This window comes from Pan paniscus, chromosome 16 (genome assembly GCF_029289425.2).
Source record: "Pan paniscus chromosome 16, NHGRI_mPanPan1-v2.0_pri, whole genome shotgun sequence".
Taxonomy (NCBI): Eukaryota; Metazoa; Chordata; class Mammalia; order Primates; family Hominidae; genus Pan; species Pan paniscus.
Window position 1 is genome coordinate 24,503,547 of NC_073265.2, and position 27,716 is coordinate 24,531,262.

A 27,716-nucleotide genomic window follows, 5' to 3' on the forward strand; every position below is an offset into this window, starting at 1 on the left:
AAAGTTGAAAAGAAATGTAAGCCATATTAACTAAAGTTGGAAAGGTTTTGCAATGAACACACATTTTACCACTTACTAAAACAAGGGCAAATTTAAGTCAGCATTTACATCTGTGCCTTAATGGAATGTTGCATAATTGGTTTAATGTTTTAGTGAGTCCTTAGATGAGCTTAGTATGTACACAGCACAAATCAACATTAAGGTATTACAAAGAAGAGACAGGAAGATCTTTAGCTTTCTACTTTACTTCCAGCGAGACCCAATCCCCTCAGAGGAATATGACGATGTGAACATCATTTCTGCAAAGGCACTGGGCACACCCTGCACATGCTGTAGCTTGTTGACATGAACCAGGGCAGGCAGACACCAATAATACATGAAGTGCGGTTCAGAGGCAATTAGGATCAGTTGTCAAGGCCAGGCCATTAATGAAAGAACATGTCAGAGGAGCTGGAGACTTCAATGGTTGAGGGCAAGAAGGCGATTTAGTGTGACAGTTCGAGTCCTTCCAATGTCCTCAGTGGTACATGCTAATACCAGCCTTAACAACCTTTTGTGGCAGTGTATAATGTGACTAACATGGACTTTGATTCAGCAAAATGACTGCTGCCACTGTTAGTCTGTCTCATTTCGAACAACAGTAAAAGCATTGCTACAAATAATTACCCACTTCCGTCCCCCTTTCTGCCACTTAAAGCATCCGCCCTTTGTGCATGCCATAGTTGTTTGTTGCCAGAAGGTTAGGATGTTTATCACTTTTGGTTTGTGTGATACTTTTTTTTTTTTTGTCAGCACATAAAATCCCAAGTAACTAATTATAATATATTTTAGAAGGCAAAATAATTAATTAAAACTATCACATTCTCGTGTAGTTATTAACAATTTCCAACACAAGTAAAATATGTCTAAAAGAAACAATATCCACCATGTAACTTACAGACAATAAGTGAAGTTGCTTACCTAGGCTCCAAAACCATTAGCCAAAAACTAACCTAACATTCAAAGAAGTGAATACAGGAGCATTACAGAAAAATCACCCACTGCCATTTTTTGTTAAGTTTCACAATTTGACAGTGATTTAAAATAAAAACCTACATGCCTACAAGCTGAAAATCAACAATAAGTAGGAAAAATATATTAAACATTGGTTAGTAATCCAGGTAAGTTACACCAAGGGATGGCTAATGGTTTTGGAGCCTAGGTAAGCAACTTCCTTTATTGTCTGTGAGTAACTTACATGGTGGACATTGTTTCTTTTAGACACATTTGACTTACGTTGGGAATCCTTAGAAACTACATGAGAATGGGATAGGTTAAATTATTTATTTTACCTTCTAAAATCTATTATAATAAATTACTTGGGATTATACATGCTGACAAAAAATAAGCATCACATAAACCAAAAGTGACAAACATCCTAACCTACAGATTTTTATGTTATGACAAAACTCCACAGCATCACACTCTTGTCTTTATGGACGCCTGTTATTTGTTAATTTTTGGCTCTTCTTTCATATTTTATGCTCATTTGGATAAGATATTCTTATGAAGATGAAAATTAAGTCAGAAGAAAAATGGCTTAAATTTTCTTATAATCTCTTAATGTTCTCACCTCCTCCCAATTTTCCAGGATTTACTTCCAGCATCTCAGCTACAAAAGATGATGTGATATCTTAGGCTTAAGGTGATAGCTCAGCCTTGTCTGCCTATGAATGACTAGACAGATATGAAGAAGGGTATGTGGATAGAGATTAATGGAAATTATATTGTCAGGTAGGTACTTTCTTGAGAGATATATATTTTTTTCTGGGTCTTATTTTTCTTCTTTTCTGAGATAGTCCTCACTTTATTTCCTATTTCATACACCACTGTTCTCTTCTTTTGCTATTTTGTTCAGTTCTCTTTGCTCACTTAGTTTTTTTCTGACCTTAGTCACTGCCACTCTACTCCTCTAATACTGAATTCATTTCCAGTCTTCTTGCTTCCTCATATAAATGCTTTTTCCTCCTTTCTCAGGAGAGCTTTCAAAACTGAGCCCTAAAAGGAGAAGTAGTGTAAAAAAATTATCAATACAAATATCTAAATGTTTATGTAATCTCAAAAAGCATTCTCATAAATCATTTATTTTTTGATGAAAATTTGGGAAAAAATTGCCATGCTAAAAATGTATTCTTTATAGTTGTATCCAAAGTAAACACGCTCCAGACACCTGATAGTGTTATTAACTTATTGTTACATTAACCACATACCACAAATGTAAACTGTCTACCTGGTCCTAACCAATAATAAATATATCTCATTCTAAAGAGAGATTCAGTAGATCAATGATCTACTCTTGGTTACTCTGCAAGATATCTAGCTTAATATTAGCCCTCCAAATCTGGGTCTGCCATGAGACTGATACTTCTGTACCTTGATATGAGAATATTTGATATCATTTTCCCTGCTAAATGTTCAGGACTAATATGATAACAGAATTTGTTCAACTGGTGACTGGGATAAGTCTTCATTATTTTTTTCGGCTGCTGGCCTTCACGACATGGAAGTAGGACTACAGAGCTAAAAGTCAATACTGCAAAGTTAGTGATGATTTTACCCACTGGTAGGATCAGGATTTTAGAAAGTGCCAAAATGAAAATAATTTTATATTTATTCATTTGAACAACAGAAAATGCATATTTTTAAAAAAGAAATGCTGGGAAACTTGCTACTTTTTAGAAAATGTACTTTTTTAAAAAAGTGAACAACTTTTTTGAGATGGCTTTTGAAACTCAGTTCAGTTTCTCACCCTTTGCCTGAAAATCTGGCATTTCTCATCTGTCGTAATATGTTTACTTTGAATATAACATTTTAAAGGTATTATTTTGCCTCCTAAAAACTTACTCCTAGGTTTGTTTTCCTTTACAAGCATAATTATATTTAGTTTCTTCAATTATTATCTCATATTTTAATAATATGCTGCCATTTGGGTACAGCTATAACCATAATAATGAACATAAGGTTCAAAGATCACTAGATATATAGATGGCATGAACCATTAGCAAGAAATATTCTACAGCATAGAGAGCACACATTTTAAAAACTCTGAAATTCACTATAGAATTTGCTATTCTGACTAAGGCAGCTTTCTGTGTAATTAACATAAATCTCTTTATAAAACATGCTAGTTTTAATAACAAATAGGGACTTTTTCCAGGAAAAATAAAGAATAGAGCACAAATAAAATTGTAATATGAATAATTTAGTTATCTCTTTCTCATATCTCATAATGACATTGTGCAGCTATAATGGACCTAAACCGGAACTATTTTCTTTAAAAAAATAGGCTTATCTCCTTTTCCTGTATGCCATTGAAATTCATATCATCACTTCCACACAAAAACACATAATTAATCCTAATTGTTTCCAACACTCTGAGCAGGAGAAGTGGAGTCTGTGGTTTCTCCTTTTATGTGTGTTGAGTCTTTCTGGCCACAAGGGCACCATTTAGTAAATTACTTCCTCCAAAACGCTGACCAGTGCCCTCTTGGCCTGAAAGAGTTAGTGTAGTTGCAAGAGGTGAGTCAGTGAATTCCTTTGTGACAGAAAGATGAAACTCAGTGATTGCTCAGGGGTGTCCTATTCTGCTACTGAATGATGATCTAGCAAGGGGGAAAAATTGCTTCTGAAATGCAGGTCTTCATAAGACAAAGGAAGAGGATGCACTGTAAACGCACAGAGGTGGTGGATGTGAAAGGAATGTAATGGTGTCCCTGACTGGTGCAGAATTAAAATGGAAACAGAATGAAATCTTCCCTAGTGGTGATTCTTCAACTTTGTTAGGACTTTTGTCCAAGATTAGCTAATTCTGCATCATTGTCTTATTTATCTTGGGTGACACTTGTTAGCATAAGGGGCACAGTTACCATAAAACCATTGGCAATCCAGCCTCTAGCCTCTAAGTCCTACTCAGTGGGAGAGAGCTTCACATCTCAGCCAGTCCAGTTGTTTGCTCCAACTTTGACTAACTCAGCCCTTTCTCAGTGAACTGGCTTTGGCACGGCCACACTCCTCAAAGTGCCCTAGTTCCTGAATTGACTCCGTATATAGCCAGTTGTTTCCCTGCTTCGAAAATGCTGTAATGCCACTCCTATCCCCCTTTCCTCCTACTCCATCCCCAACCCAAATGCCCCTCTTGTTTCCTGAATCTATCCTACTCCCTCAGTCCTTGAAGAACTATAACAATTGTTTCCTTAGTTAGGACTAGATTCTTGAGGGAGCTGCCTTTGAAGCTGCCTTAGACTTGCTGTTCCCCTAAATTTCCATCTCATATCCCTCTGGCGATTACTGTTGCTATTAATATAGTCTTTAAATAGTTCTTTGCTTTCAGACAGTAGGTTTGTAGTATTGTCCTTTCAAGATCAGTTGGGTCATGTCCATGAGGATTGAGCTGTAGACACTACTAGTTGCAACAAGAAATCCTCCTTGCAACTTCAACTTCAACAGTACCTCCTGTTGGTTCTCTTTAGTCTCCTTTGCCGTTTTTTTTGTCTTCAATGTCTGCTAACTCTGATTGTATTAATTCATTAAATTTATCTTTGTGTGCACCTATTACACACTATATACTGTGCTTGAGATACAACAGTGAACCAAAACAGGTATAGTCCCTTTTACACAGAGCCTAGTCTAGCAAAGGAGTCAAACTTAATAAAACAATCCCACAGATAGATATAAAACTGCAGCTGTGACATATGAGATAAAGGTGAGGTGCAAAGAGCTATAAGAACTGGATCAGGGAGGCCACTGGAGTGAGGGAAGGTTTTCCTAAAGCTATGAGACTTGTACAGAAATCAAAGAGAAGACAAACAGCTAGTTAGTCGGGAACAGGATGAGATATGTGCAAAGGTCCTGTTGCATGGTGAGTTCACGGGGCTCAGTGATATTGCCTTTCCTCACAGTCCCAATCCTCCCTCCTAGTGCCATGTCAGCATTCAGAGTTGAAGGGCAGTTGCTGGAACTACCCTGCTCACAGGGAGGCTGCTCTTCCTTAACTAACACACCACGATCTCACCTCTACGAACTAGCTAAGAAACCAAGCCTGTGAAGAAGGCTAATATGGGCCACTACCCACTTTTCATTGTGTTACCATCAAAACTAACCAGGCCCACATTTAATTTCAGTCCAAGCCTCCCAAGTCATTTTCATTAAACCCATCTGCTACCCGTCTCTGACCTCCCAAAGCCTTTCCTTGGACCCTATGGAAATCAGAATCTCTCAGTAACAAAATCCCCCCAAGTCCACAGTGATTTCTGTTGACTTTTTCTTCACCTTTTTGCTCACAGTGAAGACAGGACTCTAAGTCTGCATCTTTTCCTGAGTACTTCAAAATGAAAGTTGCTTTATCTTTCCCACCCACATTCTAGGACCTGGAGGTAATGTGTCTTCTCTAGCTCTTTAAAATCTCCAGTCTCTTAGAAGCACAAACCACTACCAGACTACACCACCACTTTCATTGTCTTCCTCCATGCCATTACTCCTGTCATCATCCTTGATGGCTTCCACATCTAGGTAGATAATCCATCTGACACTGTGGACTCTCAGGTGTCTGAATTCTACAATACCAACAATCCTTTCCTCCACCCCACACCAATTACTCATTCCCATGGTCACAAGAGCTGTTTTCAGAATGCAAAGTCAGATCCATTAGTAATCATAAATATCAATTTAATGAGTTATAACCCGTTTTTTTCCTTTTAAGTAACATAGAATAGATTTTAAAATATCGGACTTTATTGAATGAAGTCAGGTAAATATTGTTTCATAATTTTTTCAATTACATATTATGTATGCATTGTGCATATTGAGTTGCCTTGAACATCATATTACTTACTATGTCTATTTTATTTTATTTTATTTTATTTTTGAGATAGAGTCTTGCTCTATCTCAAAAATAAAGCACTCCAGGCAGGCTGGAGTGCAGTGGCGCGATCTCTGCTCACTGCAAACTCTGCCTCCCGGGTTCACGCCATTCTCTTGCCTCAGCCTCCCAAGTAGCTGGGACTATAGGCGCCCGCTACCATGTCCGGCTAATTTTTTGTATTTTTAGTAGAGATGGGGTTTCACCGTGTTAGCCAGGATGGTCTCGATCCCCTGACCTCTTGATCCACCTGCCTTGGCCTCCCAAAGTGCCAGGATTACAGGTGTGAGCCACCACGCCTGGCCTTACTATGTCCATTTTAAAAAGTTTTCGAAACACTGGTTGGCCTTGTCATCACCAATAACCACATTACTTCTAAAATTTTGATTTTTAAGTGCAGATTTGCTAACTACCATCTTCTAATTTTAAAGCCTACTTATTCTAGCTCCCTTCATCTAAAATTTTTATATCTCTTTCAGACCTCCAATTTATTGACCCTGCCACTTTTTACTATACCACTCTCACTCCCAATATGCTCACGTCCTTCTTTATCTGGCTCAGATTCTAGGCTCTATCACTTTAATCATACACATAATTCCTTTGCTCCTTGCTACTCTATCGTATTTTCTTGTCAAAATCTCCAAAGCTACACCCAACTCTCCAGCTACTTTGTGCCACTATTCAAGCTCCTGAATGTTACTAGAGAAAAACACATAACTGGAGACAGATTTCACATTACATTTATGATGATAAATTTCAAGCAGGTATTTAATGCTGCCCAATCTTACTATATTTTCCTAGTACTTTAACTTTCTCTTTCTCCTGACAACCATTTTTTATCTCATATTCTCTAACCTGATGGCCTGGCTTCTTATTCCACATTCCCAATACCAAGTCCATAGCCTGATGAGCCCATATGCTGCACCTTCCCTAGGATCACAATAGAATTATCCCTGCTCCTATCTAAGACTAATCACTCCACTTCAAGTTCCAACCTATCTTGCCAACACACAGATTTAGATTCTGGAATTATGATTTCACTGTCCCGTGTCTTCAGTTTTATCCTTTTTCATGAATTATACCCATTAACATAAAAAAGTGCTATAATGACTCCAAACTTGAAACCAGTATTTTTTAGCCCCTTGTCCTCAACTTTCTGTCAACTGCCTTTTTTCTGTTCCCCTTTACAGCAAAGCCCCTTGAAAGTGAAATCTATATCCACTCTTTTCCCTCCCTCAGTTTTTTTTTTTTTTTAAACCTATTAGGTTTTCATCTCCACTGATCTGTTGAATCTGGTCTTGTCTAAGTTCTCAACAATTTTCATTTTGACAAATCCTGAGGCCAGTTCCTGTCCTTTTCTTATTGTATTCAGAGCAGCATTTGTCCCTTGACCTAATTCTTTATTTTTTTCCCCCAGTCTCTCATTTCTTCTTCTGACAGACCACATTTTTTTTTGGTAAGGAGATTGCCTGATCTTATTAAAAGTGCTATAGGACTTGATCTCTCTCCTCTTCACTTCTCTATCTTTTCTCTATAGGTGACTTTACTCAGTTCCTAGACTTTAATCTCTATCTATATGCTGTGATTTTTCCATTTTATATCTATAGCTCTGACTTTGAGTTCTAGATTCACAATCATCTACCTGCTTGATACAGCCACTTAGTGGTCTACTAGATACAGTCAATTTAACCTGCTCCAGCCACCCCTGTCAAAAAAACTTTATTTCTCTCCACTAACAAACCCTCTCCTTCCCTACACTTCTCCATCTCAATTTATAAGACTACCATTTATTTGGTGGCCAAGGCAAAAACCTAGGTTTCATCCTTAATTTCTACCCTTCCATCACCAATCATCAGCAACCTCTGTTAATTCTACCTCCAGATTATGTGCCAAATCCACTGCTCTTTATCTCTTATTATTGCCTCCCATCTCTCCAATCTTATCTCTAACATTTTCTTTTTGTTTTTTTTGTAAACGGATTTTTATACCATATTAAACAGCCACAAAATAAAAAAGGGATCAACCAACATATATCTTAGAAGTCCCTCCAAGAGTCTCAGTATGCAACAGTCATAGAGGCTGTGACCTTTTTCCTTCTTTTCTCGGCCTGCAGTTCATTTAAGGATCACCGGAGATGACTTGTGCTCTAGTTCTTAAAATCAAACTTGTTCTGCCAAATCCAAGACACTGAATTTTTCCAAATTGTAGAAACATGCATTTGCCACCTGTCCACCAAAATACCTCCCATTCGAGTCAATAACCGCTTGAATTGCTGATTTAACTCTCTCAAATTCTAAAAATATCCGTACTGCTTCATCATCGGGGCACCAGAATTTCAAACAACACACTTTTCCCAACTTTGAGATATTTTTCACGTTCTTCCTTGGTTTTAACTTCCAAGTCTTCATCCACCTTTCCCGCACCAACCATGTTCCTTAGTAGGACCACTTTATTAGGACACTTAAGTATTTCAGTCAGTGGATTTGAATCTGACTTCTTGGATGCATCTTTCTCCGTGGCGTCACCCACGATGATCTTGCCACCAAGCTTGCTGGTCTTCTCCACCGAAAAGGCGGTGCTCAGCCCCTGCTCGTGCTTCCCCAGACCCTGGCCCTCCCGGAAGCCGTACTTCTGTATGATCTTGTGCGCCACCGTGCCCCCCAAGTTAGCGAGGAAGGAGTTGCGCTGGGCCGGGTTGGAGATCTCGGTCTGTCTTGTTCCTCGTACACTGGGGGAGGAATGGCAGTTTTGGAAGACTGTGATCGAGGTCTTGAGTCCTCTTCATAAGGAAAATCTCGGGGTAACTGTCTTTTACTGCCAGAGAAGTGGGTGAGGCAATAGCAGCTCCGCCCATACTTGTTTTCCTCTTCTCTCGCTCCTAATCTTCATCTTCATCAGAATCCGGATCTGATCTCCTTGAAAACTCACGTGCATCATGTCTGTATTTATGCCTTTCTTCTCTTTCTTCTATTTCCTTCTGTCTTTCCAGCTCCCGCTGTCTTTGTCCTTCCTCTCTGGCGTTTCACTACTTTCTTACAATGGTTAGGAAACATAGGATCACATTCGTCAGCTAAGGGAATCAGAACTTCCCCTGCAGAAAACCCACTGGGAACAGGATCCTTCAGCCCAGCTGGCACATGCGGTGGTGTGTCCACAATTTGCCCGGTCATCTGAGGAGCCACCTCGTTGTAGGTCAATGACTGGGGCAAGAACCGTACCTTGTTTCGTCCTTTGGCTCTTTGCCTGAGTGAGAGCTGCCTTCTTCACCTGAAGCTGAGACTGTAGAAGTTTGAAGTTTTTGGACCAGCCTTCTGTTTTTGAGTCACTGGTTTCCTCTGATCGTACAGGGGCATCTTTTCTTCAGTTTAATGCCGGCCCGCCCGCCGACTCTGCCCATGGGCCGCGGTGGCGGCAGCGCGGAGCCGGGGAGGCAGGAGCCAACGGCGGCACCACCCTCCGCTGAGTCCGCGGGGCGCTGGGCGGCGCGGGGTCAGGTAGCGCGGGCTGCTGGGAGAGCGCGCCCCATCTCCAACATGTTCTTTCTCACTCACTATGTTTCCCCAATCCTAACTCCTTCCTGCCTCTCCCCAGCTGTTCACATAGATACACCTTAGGGAAAGACTTCCCTGACTCCCTAATCTAAAAATGGATCTCGCCTCAATTATTCTCTATCACTAAGTCTCGACTTATTTTCCTCATAGTATTTAGCAGAATCTGAAATTATTCTTTTTTGTGCGTGCTTGGTATCTGCTTCTCCAATAAAATATAAACTCTATCAGGCCAGGGCTGCATGTTCAGCTCCTAGAATATAGTTCTAGGGCTCAACACAATCAAACATGCACTTATCAAAATATCACCCTGGCTGGATAGCCGATTTAACACGCGGAGACCAGTGAGGAAGTTGCTAGGGCAGTTTGGATGAGTGACGATGGGCGCTTGTACTAGGACTGTGAGCACAGAAGTGGTGAGAAGTGAATGGATTTCACAAACATTTGGGAAGAAAATCATTTGTTTTAGGCCACCCATGCAGGGGCAACAGCAAATGAGAACAAGCTTGGCATGCTGAATGAACAAAAATGGAAGATGGAGCACAGTGAAAAATGAAAAAATGGTAGGAGATGGGGCAGACAAGGGTATAATCATGTAGTACTCATAGGCCACAGTGAGAAGCTTGGGTTTTGTTTTAAATGTAACGGAAGCTATTGAATTGTGTCATCAGACTTACATTCTTAAAAGATCATTTTGAGTACTACATTGAGAATAAATCATGGAGGAGGCAGCCAGAGTAGAAGCAGGCAGAGCAGGTAACATGGCAATTGTAAAACCGTAGAGAAGAACGAAGGTAGCTCGGGTTATGATTGTAAGAACGGAGATGAAAAGCAGCAGGTAGATTCTGAATCGTTCCGGGACTAAAGTGGCAGCATTTGTTTATGGATGTAATGGACAAAAGAGAACATGAAAAATGCCTATGTTTTTGGCTTGAGCAACTGGGTATTTATGCTGTTTCCTGACGTGGGAAAAGACAAATGGGAGAGAAGTGGGAATTAAGTCAAGTTAATAAACTATTACGTTGGGTATTATCTTTCACCCTATATGGTAAGTCTGGATATTTTCCACATAATTCTGTTGACTGTTTCCATAAGTTATGTACCAAGGACAGGGAGTTTCAAATATTCTTTGCAACATTTGAGAACTAAAGAATCCCCCTTGGTCATGATCTTCTGTGCCCCTGTAAGTTTACAGGCACACATGGCATCATCATTATGATGAGTCCTGTACTTCACCCCACTACATTACCTGTTTTATAGAGTGCCACTAGGACAATTCAGTAATGTATTCTATCACCATCTATCAAGGCATGAGAAAAATCATCTTCTTTTCAAGTATTAGAATTGAATGATCACACTTGAGTTATCTGAGATTATTTCTTGATCTGAGAAACAAGAAAATGGTCTCATTTCCAAGTTAAAAAAAGGAATTATATGAATCAAGAACCAAAGACCTTTCTCAACACTAAATCACACTAATTATTTTACATAGTACTATGTAGGTTTTGAGAAATTTAAAACCGTATGTGTTACTCAAACATTTCTTCCAATATTTACTTGATCACATATTTTAATAGGTAACCATGACTTTGTCATCCAAGCCAGGACACTTATGAAAGTGAAAGGAGGAGCTATTGATAATTACAGGAAAACACCAGGACTGTGCAGACATACTGAGCTCTAAGGTCACTCTGTTTATAACATGATGCCTTAAGAATGAAAGCTCAGACAATATCTGGCTTTATTTAGCTAAGTCAGGTGGTAAAATACGAAGAATAACATGAAAGAAAAATTAGGAATTCTGCATCTTGCTCAGTGACTTTTCTCCTCTTTGCTTTTCATTTAGTTGATTTAAATACATAATTACCGAATAAGTTTTTGAAAAGTCAGTTTATTCAATTAAATTTGTGGTACAAATCCAAATTAAGATTCTTATTTCATTATATTAGGTCTTATATTAGGGCTTAAGAAATCTAAAGAGGATGCTATAGACATATCATCTATACATTAAAAGAAAAATTAAAATAACTTCAAAAACTAGAATAAAAAAATTAGGCCGGGCGTGGTGGCTCATGCCTCTGTAATCCCAGCACTTTGGGAGGCCAAGGTGGGTGAATCACTTGAGGTCAGGAGTTTGAGACCAGCCTGGCTAACATGGTAAAACCCCATCTCTACCAAAAATATAAAAAATTAGCTGGGTGTGGTGGCATGTGCCTGTAATCCCAGCCACTTGGGAGGCTGAGGCAGGATAACTGCTTGAACCTGGGAGGCGGAGGTTGCAGTGAGCTGAGATAGTGCCACTGCACTCGAGCCTGGGCGGCAGAGTGAGACTCCATCTCAAAATAATAATAATAATAATAATTAAAAAGATTTAAAAACCAAATTCCAACATTTATTGTAGTCAACACATAAAATACATATATAGGTTTGGTAAAAATATATGCATACAAAGGAAATATTTATATATAGAATAAAACCATCATATCTAGAACTAAGACAAATCAAACTGAATACCAAATCTTTGGTAACAAAAGGGAAAAGGTTTCCACTAATGTAAATATATACTTGGGGACATTTATTTTCTCATTTCAGTTATCATTTTCAAACTATGCTGTATTTTCTGTATAACCCATTTTTCATCTGCCCAATTACTAGCAATCTCTTTTCTACTATCAAAAATGATCATTTGTTTCTTTATTGTAGTAGATAAAACATCCTTTCATTGTTTCAGCTCACAAGCTGTGCAGATCCTACCCACTGTTCTTGCCTCCAGCACTTCACATTATTGGTGTATTATTTCATGCATGCCCTACTCTTTTATCAATTGCTTTTGAAGTAATGTTAATAGACTAGAAAATTGAGACATTTATGAAGTATAGGCAGTGTTTATGAAAAAATCCATAAAATATGACACAGGCAAGACAAGATAAAAGCAGCATTTTAATAGATTATGGCAAAGAGATCCTGTCAGAGTCGACAACTGACTCCTTCGAGATCACTAATTTTTATGGGATTAATTCTGTGGTATAAAAAATGAAGTTAAATGTCCTAATTAATCTGTAAATAGCACACCCACAATTAAACCTTGTGGCCCCTTCTTGGATTGGGGCTGCAGTGATTTTTGAAAGTAATTATCTCAAATTCACAATGAAGACGATTTTTCTTTTTTTTTTTCTCATGGCATTTCAGCTAAATATCCACCTGAATTCAAACTTGAATAGGGTCTTCTTATATACAAATCAGTTTGCAGATTTGTGTGGAAACATATTGATTAGATTTGTAAGCTATATGCTTATAATGGTTTCTATATTAAAAAATAAAATTTGGAGAAATGGTGCAGAAAGGAAGTGGTCAAGAAAAACCAGAGTTTCTCCACATTGGGGCAACTCTTCTTTGTTCTACAATTTAAGAACCCCAAAGGGTTGAGTTTCCTTCTCTTACACAGGTGATAATGTGGTGGTGCATTGTCTCTTACACAGCAGTTAGAAAGTACATTACATTGGAGTTAGAAAATAAAGCACTCCCTGACTTTTCCATCATGATGCTGTGGCAGGGTGCTCCAGAAATATTAGTTCCATTCCTCTTCCTTCCTTCCATCTTTAATATTTGAACTTAATAATACTGTCTATAAAGGTGCGATGTTATCTATATGTAGTCAGATGAAAGTAATACAATTTATTAAATATAAAATATTTTAAAATATTTTTTATAATAGCGCTAATAAGAAGGCATACTAGTCTTTATGATTCACATTCATTATTTAATTTCTTACCAATAGACGTTCCAATGACAAATATTACTGCTACTGCCTTGTTAGTAATAAGGAAACCAAGATTCAAAGGTTTCCTTAAACCTTTAAAGAAATTACTCAAATTATATATATATGAGGTAATAGAACAGATTCTTGAAGCTAGATCTGATTCCAAATCCTATGCATTTTTCAGTATAACTATACTGTGAGGTTACAGCTTTGCAATCAAAAATAACCTGATGATAAAGTAAAATATTCTACCAGTTTTGGTGAAGAGAAAATTATTCAGATCAGTTAGCTCTGGAGTTAAAAAAAAAAAAGGGGGGGGAGGAGAGGTTAGTGTCTATTTACTCTTCATTTGATATTCTATATTTTGGAGGAATGGGAATATAGTCATCTTTTTTCCCTTTTTTTAAAGAAGGATACTAATTTTCTTTATTGAGTCCCAGGATAAAGTAGGATTGCAAAAGCTAATTATTTTTTTTTCATTTATACTCTGAGGCCCTGGTAATAGGTAAGCCGTGATTATATTCCTGAAAATAATATTGTAGCAAAAATGGTGTAATACTGCCAGGTTTGAGAGAAAGCTCTTTTAAGTTGCCATTACTTGGCAAAGTAGTACTATTGCTAAGAAAATAAAAATCTAGTTTTCTGATTTCTTATAGTCTTTCTTATATAAATGACAAATATTTTGGCTGAACTGATACACTGATGTGGTTAATTTGATTAAATGATATATTTATCTGATTATCTAACAAACTGAATAATATAGGCTAGCCAAAACCTTTCACATCTCACATGAGGAAACAGAAAATTGAGAGACACTAAGTGATTTGCTCAAGATCATGTACAAATTATATTACAGATTCCTGACTAGAACTCACTACTGCTGATTGTAAGCCCAAGTTCCTTTCCAATACATTAACTTACTTGATTTTATCAGAATATTATTCAGTCAAAACCTCTGGTACATACAATCTAAGATTTTAGCACACCCTCTGATGGAACATCCTTCAACAGGTGAAACATTTAAGAACAGACAGGCCCAGTATTATAAACATGATTGCAAAGAGAAGTCCTAAGCTGACAGAAAGAGAAAATAATAAATGGCACCTTTTTCATCTCTAAACTCTCTAATTCCGAGAAAACACCCTAAAGCCTTTGCCTTGGTAAAAAATATTTGAAATGCCAAATCCAGTTATCAATTCATCTCTGTGTGTGTCGGGAAGGATTACCACAGTTAAGTATATTCTAATCCTGTTTATACCCAGCATTACTCCTGATGTTCCAGTAAGAGTGCCTATTTTTATTTTTATTTTTGAAGTGACACTAACCTGAGAGGAAATTAAAAAACAGTATGTTTAAGCCATTCTTCAAAGCTCATCTCTATGAAGCTATTTGGATGGTTAAAAAAAAAAAAAACCCAGCAAGCTGCAGCTAAATTACATAGTCTCACCCTCACATTCTCTGAATACAAATAACAAACGAACGTGATATACTTACAGAGTTTGATAATCAAATTTGTAATTCTGCTTATTTTATGCTGTTCTGCCCTAGAATTGAAAATATAGACAACTAGTCACAGAGGGACCCTTTTAATATTATTGTTTTCACATCTTCATATGACAGCAAGGGAGATCTCCTTGTATGGTATGGTGAATACAACATGGAATTTTTACATGACCAACTCATATACTCATTAAAGGTACTGAGATATCCATAAAGGTTTGAAGTGTTTGATAATGTCTGTTGAGTAAGTAAACTTGTTGTCTCAAGTCAGGTAGTACGCTGTTGGTTCTACTATAGATGATGCTTCATTTTAAATATCTTTAAAGGGCACACAGTAACTCTTTTCTAGGGTGTGTTTTGCCTCCAAATAATTATTAATAACACCCCTTACACTCACAAAGTGTTCAACATCATTAAATAGAAAACAATGACTAAGGTCTTAAAGAATGTTGAGCTATTTTTCATGACTTTAACCACATACTCACAGACACTGTGAAACAACAAAATCAACATTTTCCAAATCTCGTATGTTTTTAGTTCCTGATTATTCCTGTGATTCAAACCACTTTAGTTTTCAGTTTTAGATTATTCTGTTTTACATTCAATTACCACTTTAGGAAGTTCATAATTGACTTGAGATCTACCATCTCTTGACTTGCCATAAAACCACCTGTATTAAGTATGAGGAAGTTTGAGATAATTACACAGGAAATTATAAAGTATTGGTTATTGTGCTTAGACCATTTAAAAAGCATGAAAGATCTTTAAGATCTCACATAGACAGAATTCTATACATATCTCTAATAAAGATCAGTTACAATTTAGTATTCAACTTTTGTAAGAAATTTTGTTTTTTTATAGCCATCAACCAGAAGACACAAAATAAAATTACATTAAAGTAGTAAAAAATTAGCATGACATAAATACTCAGACCTCAAGGGTCAACAAGCTAAATCGAGTCTTATAATTTTGTAGTGGTTATTCTGTTATTCTTGTTTTGGGTAATTGTATTGCTGGAACACTAAGGTTTTAACATCTGTGCACTTTGGATCACCTTAAGCCAGCTGGTTCCTTTCAAAACTGCTCATCTTTTGTTCTTCCTATGTTCTGACCTGGGCCCCTAGCCTTAAGACAGCAGTGTGCTTTCTGCAGCCAGGATATCCTCTTCAAGACTGTCAGACAATCTCAAATGATTGATGTGCGAGTCTGGTGCTCTGGTATTTTTCCCTTTAGTAAGACTCCAGTAAATCTACAGCTCATTCTATAAGAATGCTAATTAGATCACTTTTACTAACTTCATGCACGTTTTTCTTGTTCTCCTGTATCTTTGGAAGTGAGCTTGAAGTTTATAATACAGTGTGTTTCTAAAATGTTTTTTTATAATATTACATAGAAATAAAATACATTTCCCACCAAGGGAAATAATTCAAGTGATGCACTCAATTGGCTCTTTTCTTTCTAGAACTGCACCATGCATCCTTACTATGCTTACTCTTATTGGGAGCCTGCTCTACCCTCTCTGAGGTCATGCCCCTTATTGAGTCATGGTGTTCTATCATTCAAAGCCAAAGCAGGGCAGAGTCAGGCTCTGTTAGGCTATCAGGCTTGTGTCTTTGCTGCAGAGCTGTTTTCACATAAAGACAGACCTCTATCAACCTCAGGGCATTAATTCTAAACCTATTGCCTTAACACAAATTGTACCACGTCTCTCAACCTGTTGATTTTGGCTTTGAATTTCATGATTGATTGCCCTTTTGGGGCCTTACATAACCTCCCATTCTGAGGCTAAGAATTGACTTTCTGGCTTCAAACTTTTGCTTTCATTCTTGACCATATTTGGACTTTATCTCCAAATAGGTTACCTCCCTCAGTAAAGTTCAGGTCACTATGGTTTCCAGAACCTGTAATTACCTCAGCAGAGCTCTCTGCAGAGAACACACCCAACATGTTCAGTCTGATTCCAGAAGTCAGGCTCAGACTGAGAAAAGTCAGGAAGCAAAAAGACTGGGTGGATGTTGTCACGTGGCCCTTAAGAACAAAGGCAGTTTCAGAGCGAGGTGGCCTAGAGGAAAGAGAGCATTTCAGGGATAAAGAAAAGTAGACAGGAAAGTCTGGGCAACTTTAGGGCTTTTATAGTATGACTGTGCACAGTACAATCACAAAAATATGTTTAGTAAAAAGTCATTTAAAAAGCTGTAATCTAGTATATTTACATTAAATTGTTTCCTTATTAGTGGCAAGAGAAAAACTGATAACCACACAGTAGAGAAACTGGGCACTACTCTGACTAGGTCATCAAAATTAACATCCCCGTTGAGGGCAGATGGATATAGTGTGCCTCCTGATGTGACACCCTGAGAAGAGCACATCATCTCTCACTCTGTATTGGGCACAGAACATGTCACCTCAATCTACCCACAAAGAAACATCATGTAAAACCAAAACAAAGAATTCTCTATTATTAAAGATGGAATTACAGTTTTCAAAAATTTGAATGCTATAAAAGCAAAACAAAGCTTTATAGAAATGCTCCAGATTAAAGGTGACTGAAGAGACTAAATGTAATACCTGATCCTAGGTTGAGTCCTAAAAACAGTCCCGACCTTGTTTTTCCTGAGGAAAAACAACAGTATAAAGGATATCGTTGGGTTAACTAACAAAATTGAAATACAGATGAAGGATTAGAAAAATGCATCAATTTTAACTTTACTTGTATATAAGACAACATTTTTATTTTTAGGAAATTTTTATTTTTAGGTATTGTAGTACATAGGAGTAAAGGACCATGCTACTACTTTTCAAAAGGTTCAGAAAAAATGTGTTGTGCATGTGTATACACATATACATATATGCATATCTTATGTGTGTGTATATATATGCATATATACAAACACACACACATATATTCAGAGAGATAAAAGAGAATGAGTGAGCACAGTTATCTGGTAATGCAGATGGAGCAAATGTCAGCAACAGGTGAATGATGGTACAAAATATATAGATATGTGTACATTCTAGTATCATTCTTATTCATGCTACTTTTCCGCATGTCTGAAATAACTGCACAATTAACCTCTGAGGAAATAAAAACTTCTGGTCAGCCATGGTGGCTCACACCTGTAATCCCAGCAATTTGGGAGGCTGAGGTGGGAGGATTGCTTGAGGCCAGGAGTTCAAGACCAGACTGGGCAACATGGTGAAACCTCTCTACAAAAAATATAAAAATTAGCTGGATGTGGTGGCGTGCGCCTGTAGTCCCTGCTACTCAGGAGGGTGAGGTGGGAGAATCACCTGAGCCCAGGAGGTTGAGGCTGCAGTCAGCTATGATCCTGTCACTGCATAAATAAATAAATAAATAAATAAAACCTCTAGAATGTCAAAAGCTTCTATGATTTACCACAAAAAAGTATGTGAGGTGATGGATATGTTAATTGGCTTGATTTAATCATTCCACAATGTAAATGTATAGCAAAATATCACATTGTATCTCATAAATGTATACAATTTTTATTTCCAACCAAAAATAAAATAAAGTAACCCTCCCAAAACAAGCAAAACAAAACAATTGTCAGGTATGGTGAGGGGTGGGGAAGACCTGAAGAAGGCAGGGGAATTTTTACAGTAACAGAAATCTCTTAATTTAAGTGCCTGGTGGCCAAAAAGAAAAAAAAAAGTACTTGGATAACCCATAATTGGAAAGACAATTCCTACTGAAATGAGTTTATACCTATACCCAGAGAAGATTCTTTCTTCTTTATATGCCATAAACATTTAGGAGCTGAGATAGTTTGTATTTTAAGGAGACATATGTAAAAATGATTGTAGGTCTTAGTGCTTCTGTTATTTGTACTTCTACACACTAAATATAATAAATGTAATTTGAATGTAACAATAAGAGGATCAACACTATGGAGATAGCAAATATATGCTTATCTGAAAGTTAGCAGATAAGGAAGTACTGCCAAAATAAACAAGCTGAGAGTGAGAACGGACATTCAAAGTACATTATTGTGTTACTGGAACATCTGGTACTAACACTGTCAAGTTTACATACGTTCTCAAATGCTTATTTATGTAACAATCAAATGCTAAGCATTCCAGCTGCACTTGTAAACTTTTTATGAACTGAAGTCATATGCACAAGCTCAGCTAAATATACTTCACAGAGGGAGGAGCGTGAGGAAACTAAGAACTCTCACAACTGAAGTCTGATTGCAGTGCAGCCTTCTGGCAGTGTTCTGGACCAGTGTCTGGTGTGAGCGCTAAGCTGCTGGCTCCTAAAAGATTCATTCCATTCTAGCAGCTAGAATCAGAAATGCCTAACCAATGGGTCAAACATAATTTGGCAGTTACCGTTTTTAGACATAATTTTCTCAGAAAAGAAAATGATATCAGGAAAAGAAAACAGAGCAAAGGACATGATGAAGTAGGTCATTAAGAAAGAGAATATTTAATATTCAAGTGAAAAAAATATTTTCCTCAACCCATCCTAGAGCTAGCACAGGTAGAACGACTGATTGTGGCAATGCATAAATTAGAAAAGACAGCATAAAAAGAGGAAGCATGTTTGTATGATAATTATCTCATATCACTCCTAATGAAAATTAGTTGTGTGAAACTTTCCTTCTTAGAGACAGAATTCATAGTAACTGCCTTAAACCCATTTTAAAGAGCGAAAAGGCATAGGGGGAAATAAGTATTTCAGGCTGTTTTTCTCCTCTACTAACAAAAGGAAGTTAGATGAACCAATTTTCCTCAAAGTTTGCCAATCATTTCTTTGATGAAATTTCTAGAATATGAAATGTTGCAAAATGGAACTAATTCATTAAGTTGTTTATTTTCTGAACAGTAGATCTTAAAAGTGATTCCTCACAGGTTGAGGTTAAAAAGACAAATTTTTTGGTAAAAATAAAATCCCTTCGACTTTTAACTGCCTGGCACATTTCTGAAAGTTACCTTTAGAATTAATCAGATGTTTCAGAGTGATGTGATCTTGAAATGTGAATATCTATAATCAGTGGGATCCTCCTGTGTGCATTTTTTGGCTGTCAGTAGCACTTTTCTTATGCCAGCTCTTGAAATCACAACTTTTGGGCCTAGAAGAAAACTTTTTTTTCCCCCTGTGTCACAGTAGTTTTAGAGCAGTGACTCAAACTTAGGTGAACATTTGAATCACTTGGAAACCCAGAACCCATTCCAGACCAATTAAATCAGAATGAAACTCATCCACCAGCACCACTTAATTTTCTAGCCCAGATTGAGAACACCATGTAGAACGAGAATGGATATTCTTTAGGGACAGTGGGATTCATTTCACAAAAATGGCATTTTTGCAAAATAATTGAAGCACTAGGCATTCCCCATGCTGTCCTCTAATCAGGCTCCGGAAATTTAAGGGTTATAATTACAACAGCTTTAACTCTTCAAACTCCACCTTTTTGCACATCTTAAAAAGGGCCAATAAGGGACTGTTCTAGGGTAGGCAGTCCAGCCTTGCATGCCCTGTGGCTTCTCTCATTTTACCTGGGGAACAGTGGGGCGAGAAAAGAGGATCTTTTTTCACTTTTGGCAGGTCACAAAAAAAGTACCAATTTTTGCCTACAAAACTACATTGCAATTATGAATGTGAAGAAGGGGTTAGGATGTAGGTGGAAGCTTAAATCATAAACAGGACAGGACATAATAACCTTATATGAATGCCTTTTAGAACTACTCAAAACAATATGTCACATATATATAAATTTCTGTGTAACAGTACTAGCTGATAGAATAACCTGAAGTTCAGCTTTAAAAAGAATGACTATTACTAATACTACCTTCTGATTACTAATAGTACCTTCTTTAATGCTCACTGTTCTGTTTAGATCATAAATTGGCCGAGTGTGGTGGCTCACGCCTGTAATCCCAGCACTTTGGGAGGTTGAGGTTGGTGGATCACCTGAGGTCGGGAGTTTGAGACCAGCCTGACCAACATGGAGAAACCCCATCTCTACTAAAAATACAAAAAAAAAAAAAAATTATCCAGGCATGGTGGCACATGCCTGTAATCCCAGCTACTCAGAAGGCTGAGGCAGGAGAATCGCTTGAACCCGGGAGGAGGAGGTTGCAGTGAGCCGAGATCACTCCACTGCACTCCAGCCTGGGCAACAAGAGTGAAACGCCATCTCAAAAACAACAACAACAACAACAACAACAACAAAACAAAAAAACTAGATCATAAGTTATACTAAAAGAGATTGGAGAATTATTATTGAGCGGAGAATTCAGTCTAAAAGGAGAGATAAGATACATGAATTATACGTAGTACTCAATAAACATTAGGTGCCATATGATTATGGTAATTATTAATTTAAAAACAACAGGTTTTAAAGGCAATTTACAAGTACTGAAAACAAAAATGCACCCCCTCAGATTTCAATCACATCTTGGCAACTGAAGACTGCTTTTTTTCCTCTACATCCCCACAAGTGGTTATACAGTATCATCTTTGAAAATAAATGGCAGTCTTCTTACTCTTTTTTCTATACAAAAATATAATTCAAGATAATTACAAAAAAATTTCTGTCTTCAAATATCAGAGGAATTTGTCTACAATAAAGCTAATTTAAAAATTATTACCAAATAGATGACCTCCTTATGACTATTAATCCAAGTTTAGAAATTTATGTTCAATGCTTTGGGACAAGAAAGAAAAAAAAAGACATACACACAGAGAGCGAGAGAGATAGGAATGGCATTAAGATCTGCTTTAAGTACAGTTATCTGAAATGTTCTCTTGTTTTGACTTATTCCAGAAGGAAAACTTGAAACAATGATTAAATGAGTATAAGTTACAAAGAGGCATATTTTAGCTCAGCATAAGGATTTTTAAAATAGAGTTGTCCAACAGAATGGATTGTTTCAGGAAATGATGAGCTCCTTTGCTGAAGATATCCAAATTGAGACCGGATGAGCATATGCCAAGGATGCTGCAGAAAACATTTCTGCACTGTGTGGGAGGTTAGCCAACAGTAGATGATGTCTTAGGTTCCTTCCAACGCTAAATTTTATAATCTTATGACTATCCAAACACGAATAACTACTTTAATGATACAGAGTCTGAAGCCTGGTTAAGAAAATGAAAAAAAAAAAAATAGAACAGGAAAAACAAACAAACTTTACTTGGGTACCAGGGAAAACAGACTATATGAAGAAGTTTCATCTTTTTTTAAATGCTGAGATAAGGAAAGCTACTATATTTTAAAAGCATATATTTTATGATGCATGCGATTATTTTATAAAACCTAGTACAAACAATAAAGCATGCATTTCCAAAAGATAAATGAGCTGAAGAATAAGAAATTATTTGCTGAATGATTTGTACAATTATTGAATTACAGAAGGGTATAATAAGGTAGGCAGAAAGCCAGTGAAGGACTGAGCAAGGTTTTTCCACAGTCTCACAGTCCTATGGAGACAAAAGCTAGATTTTAGAAACCTCCAAGGGAGAGGGATTCTGATTAAAAACCCCAGGATCTCAACTGGGAATCCAGGTGTCCACAAACTGGAAAAGCAGAGATAAACAAGAGGCAGGCTGAGTATTACGAAATCTGTAATTGAGTCCCAGAATTAAGATAATCTGCCAACACTCTGCTGGCCAAACAGATTCATGGAGAGAAGTAACATTATCCAGAATCACTACAGTTTAACAAATACAATATTCAGCATTAATAAAGAAAGGAATAACAGACATGACACAAAACAGGACAGGAGGGGAAAAAACCCAGATCCACAGGTGACTCATTTATTGAAATTATTTGCTAAAATTAAAAAGAACTGTATTTCCTTCTTTTGCATATAGTTATCTGGTTTTCCCAGCATCATTCATTGGAGAGACTGTCCTTTCCTCATTGTATGCTCTTGGTGCCTTTGTCAAAGATAAGTTGGCTCTAAGTGTAGGGATTCATATCTGGGTTCTCTAGCTTATTCCATTGGTCTATATGTTTGTTTTTATACCACTACCATGTAGATTTGGTTACTATAGCTTCGTAGTAAATTTTGAAGTCAGGCTGGGCGCAATGGCTCATGCCTGTAATCCCAGCACTTTGGGAGGCTGAGGCAGGTGGATCACTTGAGGTCAGGAGTTTGAGATCAGCCTGGACAACATGGTGAAACCCCATCTCTACTAAAAATACAAAAAAAAAAAAAATTATCTGGGTATGGTGGCAGGTGCCTGTAATCCCAGCTACTTGGAAGGCTGAGGCAGGAGAATGGCTTGAATCTAGGAGGCAAGAGGCTGCAGTGAGGTGAGATCACACCACTGCACTCCAGTATGGGCTACAGAGTGAGACTCAGTTTTAAAAAATATATATATATATTTTTTACATCAGGTAGTGTAATGTCTCTAGCTTTGTTCTTTTGGCTCAGGATTGCTTCGGCCACTTGAAGTCTTTCATGGTTTTATATACATTTCAGGATTTTTTTTTTCTATTTCTGTGAAGAACATCCTTGGTATTTGGATAGGGACTACATCAAATCTGTAAATTGCTTTGGGGAGTACTGTCATTTTAACAATATTAATTCTTCTAATCCATGAGCATGGAATATCTTTTCCTTTTGTTTTCTCTTCAATTTCTTTCATCAGTGTTTTATACTTTTTATTGTACAGATCTTTCAGTTCTTTGGTTAAATTGATTCCTAGGTATTATATATTATTCGTAGCTATTGCAAATGAGACTATTTCCTTGGTTTTCTTCTCAGATTGTTTGTTGTTGGTGTATATAAACACTACTGATTTTTGTATCCTGCAATTATTGAATTCATTTATCAGTTCTAACATTATTTTGGTGGCATCTTTAGGTTTTTCTAAAAAAAAAATCATGTTGTGTGTGCACAGGGCTATTCATACACAAAAATTGAATCGAAATTGACTTAAGACTTAAATCTAAGACCTGAAACTATGAAACTACTAGAAGAAAACATTGGAGAATGACTCCAGGGCATTTGTCTGGGCAAGTATTTATTTTGTGTAAGACACCAAAAGCACAGGCAACCAAAGCAAAAATGGACCAATGGGATCATGTCAAGCTAAAAAGCTTCTGCACAGCAAAGACAACAATCAATAGAGTGAAGAGACAACCCACAGAATGGGAGAAAATATTGCAACCTATCCATCATACAAGGGATTAATAGCCAGAATATATAAGGAGCTCAAACAACTCAATAGCAAAAAAAAAAAAAAAAAAAAAGCAAATCAAAAAAATGGTCAAGAGCTCTGAATAGACATTTCTCAAAAGAGGACGTACAAATGGTCAACAAATATGAAAAAATACTCAATATCAGTAATCGGAGAAATGTAAGTTGGTGCAAAAGTAATTGTGGTTTTAGCATTGTTGAAATTTGCCATTTGATATTGGAATACGTTTTTAAATACATGTGGTTATGTCATACATCATTTTAATGCATATTTCTCATTTTTTTTGCTAATGACTTATTACTTGGTATATATTTTATGTTTATTTTAGGCTATGGAAATGATGTTAAACAAAAAGCAAATTCGAGTGATTTTCTTATTTGACTTCAAAATCAGTCATAAAGCAGCAGAGACAACTTGCAACATCAACAACGCATTTGGTCTGGGAACTGCTAACAAATGTCCAGTGCAGTGGTGGTTCGAGAAGTTTCACAAAGGAGACAAGAGCCTTGAAGATGAGGAGCACAGTGGCCAGCCGTTGGAAGTTGACAACAACCGAGAGTAATCATTGAAGCTGATCTTCTAACAACTACACGAGAAGTTGCCAAAGAACTCAATGTCAACCATTCTATGGTCATCTGGTATTTGAAGCAAATTGGAAAGGTGAAAAAGCTAGATAAGTGGGTGCCTTAAGAGCTTAGCAAAAATAAAAAAAAAATCATTGTATTGAAGTGTCGTTTTCTCTTTTTCTGTGCAACAATCAACCATTTCTTGATGGGATTGTGACATGCGATGAAAAGTGGATTTTATACCACAACTGGTGATGATCATCTCAGTGGCTGAACCGAGAAGTAGCTCCAAAGCCACTTCCTACAGCCAAACTTGCACCAAAAAAAGGTCACAGTCATTGTTTGGTGGTCTGCTGCTGGTCTGATCCACTACAGCTTTCTGAATCCTGGCGAAATGATTACATCTGAGATGTATGCTCAGCAAATTGATGAGATGAACCAAAAACTGCAATGCCTAAGCTGGCATTGGTCAACAGAAAGGGCCCAGTTCTTCACGACAACACCTGACCTCATGTCGCACAACCAGCACTTCAAAAGTTGAATGAATTGGGCTACAAAGTTTTGCCTCATCTGCCGTATTCACCTGACCTCTCACCAACCAGCTCCCACTTCTTTAAGCATCTTGACAACCTTTTGCAGGGAAAATGCTTCCACAACCAGCAGAATGCAGAAAATGCTTTCCAAGAGTTTGTTGAATCCTAAAGCACAAACTTTTACACCATAGGAATAAACAAACTTATTTCTTATTGGCAAAAATGTGTTGATTGTAATGGTTCCTATTTTAATTAATAAAGATGTGTTTGAGCATAGTTATAATGGTTAAAATTCATAGTCTACAACTGCAGTTACTTTGCAACAGTGACATATTATCTCTCCCCGGTCCAAATGGTTTATGTCAAAAAGACAGGCAGTAGCAGATGCTGGTGAGGATGTGGAAAAGGGTAACTCTCATACACTGTTCGTGGGAATGTAAATTAGCAGAGTGACTATGGAGAACAGTATAGAGGTTTCTCAAAAAACTAAAAATAGAACTACCATATGATCCAGTAATTCCACTACTGGGTATATATCCAAAAGAAAGGAAATCAATATGTTAAAGAGCTATCTGCACTCCCATGTTTATTGCAGCATTATTCACAATAGTCAAAATATGGAATCAACCTAAGTGTGTATGAACAGATGAACGGATAAAGAAAATGTGGTATAGATACACAATGAAATATTATTCAGCTGCAAAAAAGGCCCAAATCCTGTCATTTGCAACAACATGGATGGAACTGGAAGTCACTACATTAAGTGAAATAAGCCAAGCCCAGAAAGACAAGTAATGCATGTTCATACTCAATGTAGGAACTAAAAAAGTTGATCTTGAGAAGATAGAGAGTAGATTGGTGGTTACTAGATGCCAGGAAGGGCAGGGGGAAGGGAACTATGAAGATAAATTGATTAATAGGTACAAATACATGATTAATAGAAGAAATAATACCTAGTATTTGATAAATCATTAGGGTGGCTACAGTTTACAATAATTTATTGTACATTTCAAAATAGTTAGTAGAGAATAATTCAAGTGTTTCTAGAATCTTAAAAAAAGTTAAGGTGATAGATATTCCAAGTATACTGATTTGATCTTTACAAATTATATGAATGTATTAAATTATTTACATGTACCCCAAAACTATGGACATCTGTTATGCATCAAGAAAAAATTGTTTTAAAAAAGACATGTGATTAATATGTCAAAAATAGATGATAGGATGAATAATTTATAGATTCCAGAGAGCTGGCTGGAATGTATAAAAAAGAACTGAAAAGCAACCTGAAACTTAAAAAAATGTAATCACTGAAACTAAGGACTTAATAAATAGGTTAAATAGAATACTGGAAGCTGAAGAGAGGCTTAGTGATTTAGAAGAAATGCCAGAAAGTATTTAAGCTGAAACTTGGTGAATAAAAAGAATGGAAATACTGAAAACATTATAGCTATATAGGCCTGGTAAAAAGGTGTATCTAATTAGAGTCCCAGAGGGAGCAGAAGAGAAAAAAATACGACAGAACAATGTAAGTAATAAAGGCAAAGAATTTCTGAAGTGAAAGACATGCAGGCAAAGAAAACAGCACCTAGGTATAGCACAGTAAAACTGATGAAAACCAAAGACAAAGGACAAAGAAAAAAACCAGAAAACAGATAAATGGCAAAACTATACATTATCTTCAAAGGTATAGCAGTAAGAATTATGGTTGACTTCTTAATGGAAATAATAAAAGACAGACAATGGAAATATATCTTCAAGATGCCAAAAGAGAACTGTCTTTCTAGAATTTTATACCCAGCAAAAAACTCTCTAGGGCTGGGCACAATGGCTCAACCCTGTAATCCCAGCTGTTTGTAAGGCTGAGGCAGGCAGATTGCTTGAGCCAAGGAGTTTGAGACAAGCCTGGGCAACATGGTGAAACCCTATCTCTACAAAAAATACAAAAAATTAGCCAGGCGTGGTGGCATGTGCCTGTAGTCCCAGCTACTTGGGAGGCTGAGACAGGAGGATTGCTTGAGCCTGGAAGGCGGAGGTTGCAGTGTTCTGAGATTGTGCCACTGCACCACTCCAGCCTGGGTGACAGAGAGAGACTCTGAAAAAAAGAAAGAAAGAAAGAGAGAGAGAGAGAAAGAAAGAAGGAAAGAGAGAAAGAAAGAAGGAAAAAAGAAAGAAAGAAGGAAAGAAAAAGAAAGAAAGAAAGAAGGAAAAAAGAAAGAAAGAAGGAAAGAAAAAGAAAGAGAGAGAGAAAGAAAGAAAGAAAAGGAAAGAAAAAGAAAGAAAGAGGAGGGAGGGAGGAAGAAAGAGAGACAGAAAAAGAAAGAAGGAAAGAAAGAAAGAAGGAAAGAAAGAAAGAAACTCTCCAAACAAGAAGGCAAAATAAAGACATTTCCAGACTAACAAAAGCATGTAAAATTTTCACCAGCATATTCTCACTAAAATATATACTAACATGAGTTCTGTTGGACAAAAAAAAAAAGAAAAAAAAAAGAAAAAAAGAAGATTCCAAATGGATACATAGAAATTCAGAAAGGAATGAAATATGACAGAAAGAATAAAAATGTGGGTGAATATAAATGGTTATTGATTGTAAAAAACAGTAATTATAATGTCTTCTGGGAGCTAAAACATATATAGGACTAAAATGATTAACAACACAAAGGATGGTAATAAATAAGGTTAAAATACTTTACAGACCTAGCATTGTCCAAGAAATGTAAATATCTGAAAAGTTATAT

At 36.9% G+C, this 27,716-nt stretch overlaps 1 protein-coding gene and 2 pseudogenes across 4 annotated transcripts in view; all 3 read right to left on the reverse strand.

Moving 5' to 3' along the window:
• The window catches only part of DPH6 (diphthamine biosynthesis 6), a 385,926-nt gene that overhangs the window by 121,296 nt on the left and 236,914 nt on the right, over positions 1 to 27,716 (reverse strand). For all 4 annotated transcript variants that reach the window (XR_010109896.1, XM_063596530.1, XM_063596531.1 and 1 more), the window contains exon 9: positions 14,699 to 14,748. Coding sequence is in view for 3 of the 4 variants with exons in the window: in XM_063596530.1 (XP_063452600.1) it covers positions 14,734 to 14,748 (15 nt within the window). In the remaining variant the exon portion in view is untranslated. The remainder of the gene's footprint in view (positions 1 to 14,698; positions 14,749 to 27,716) is intronic.
• LOC100991057 (splicing factor 45-like) lies at positions 8,056 to 9,922 on the reverse strand (annotated as a pseudogene).
• On the reverse strand, positions 9,227 to 27,497 carry LOC134729064 (uncharacterized; annotated as a pseudogene).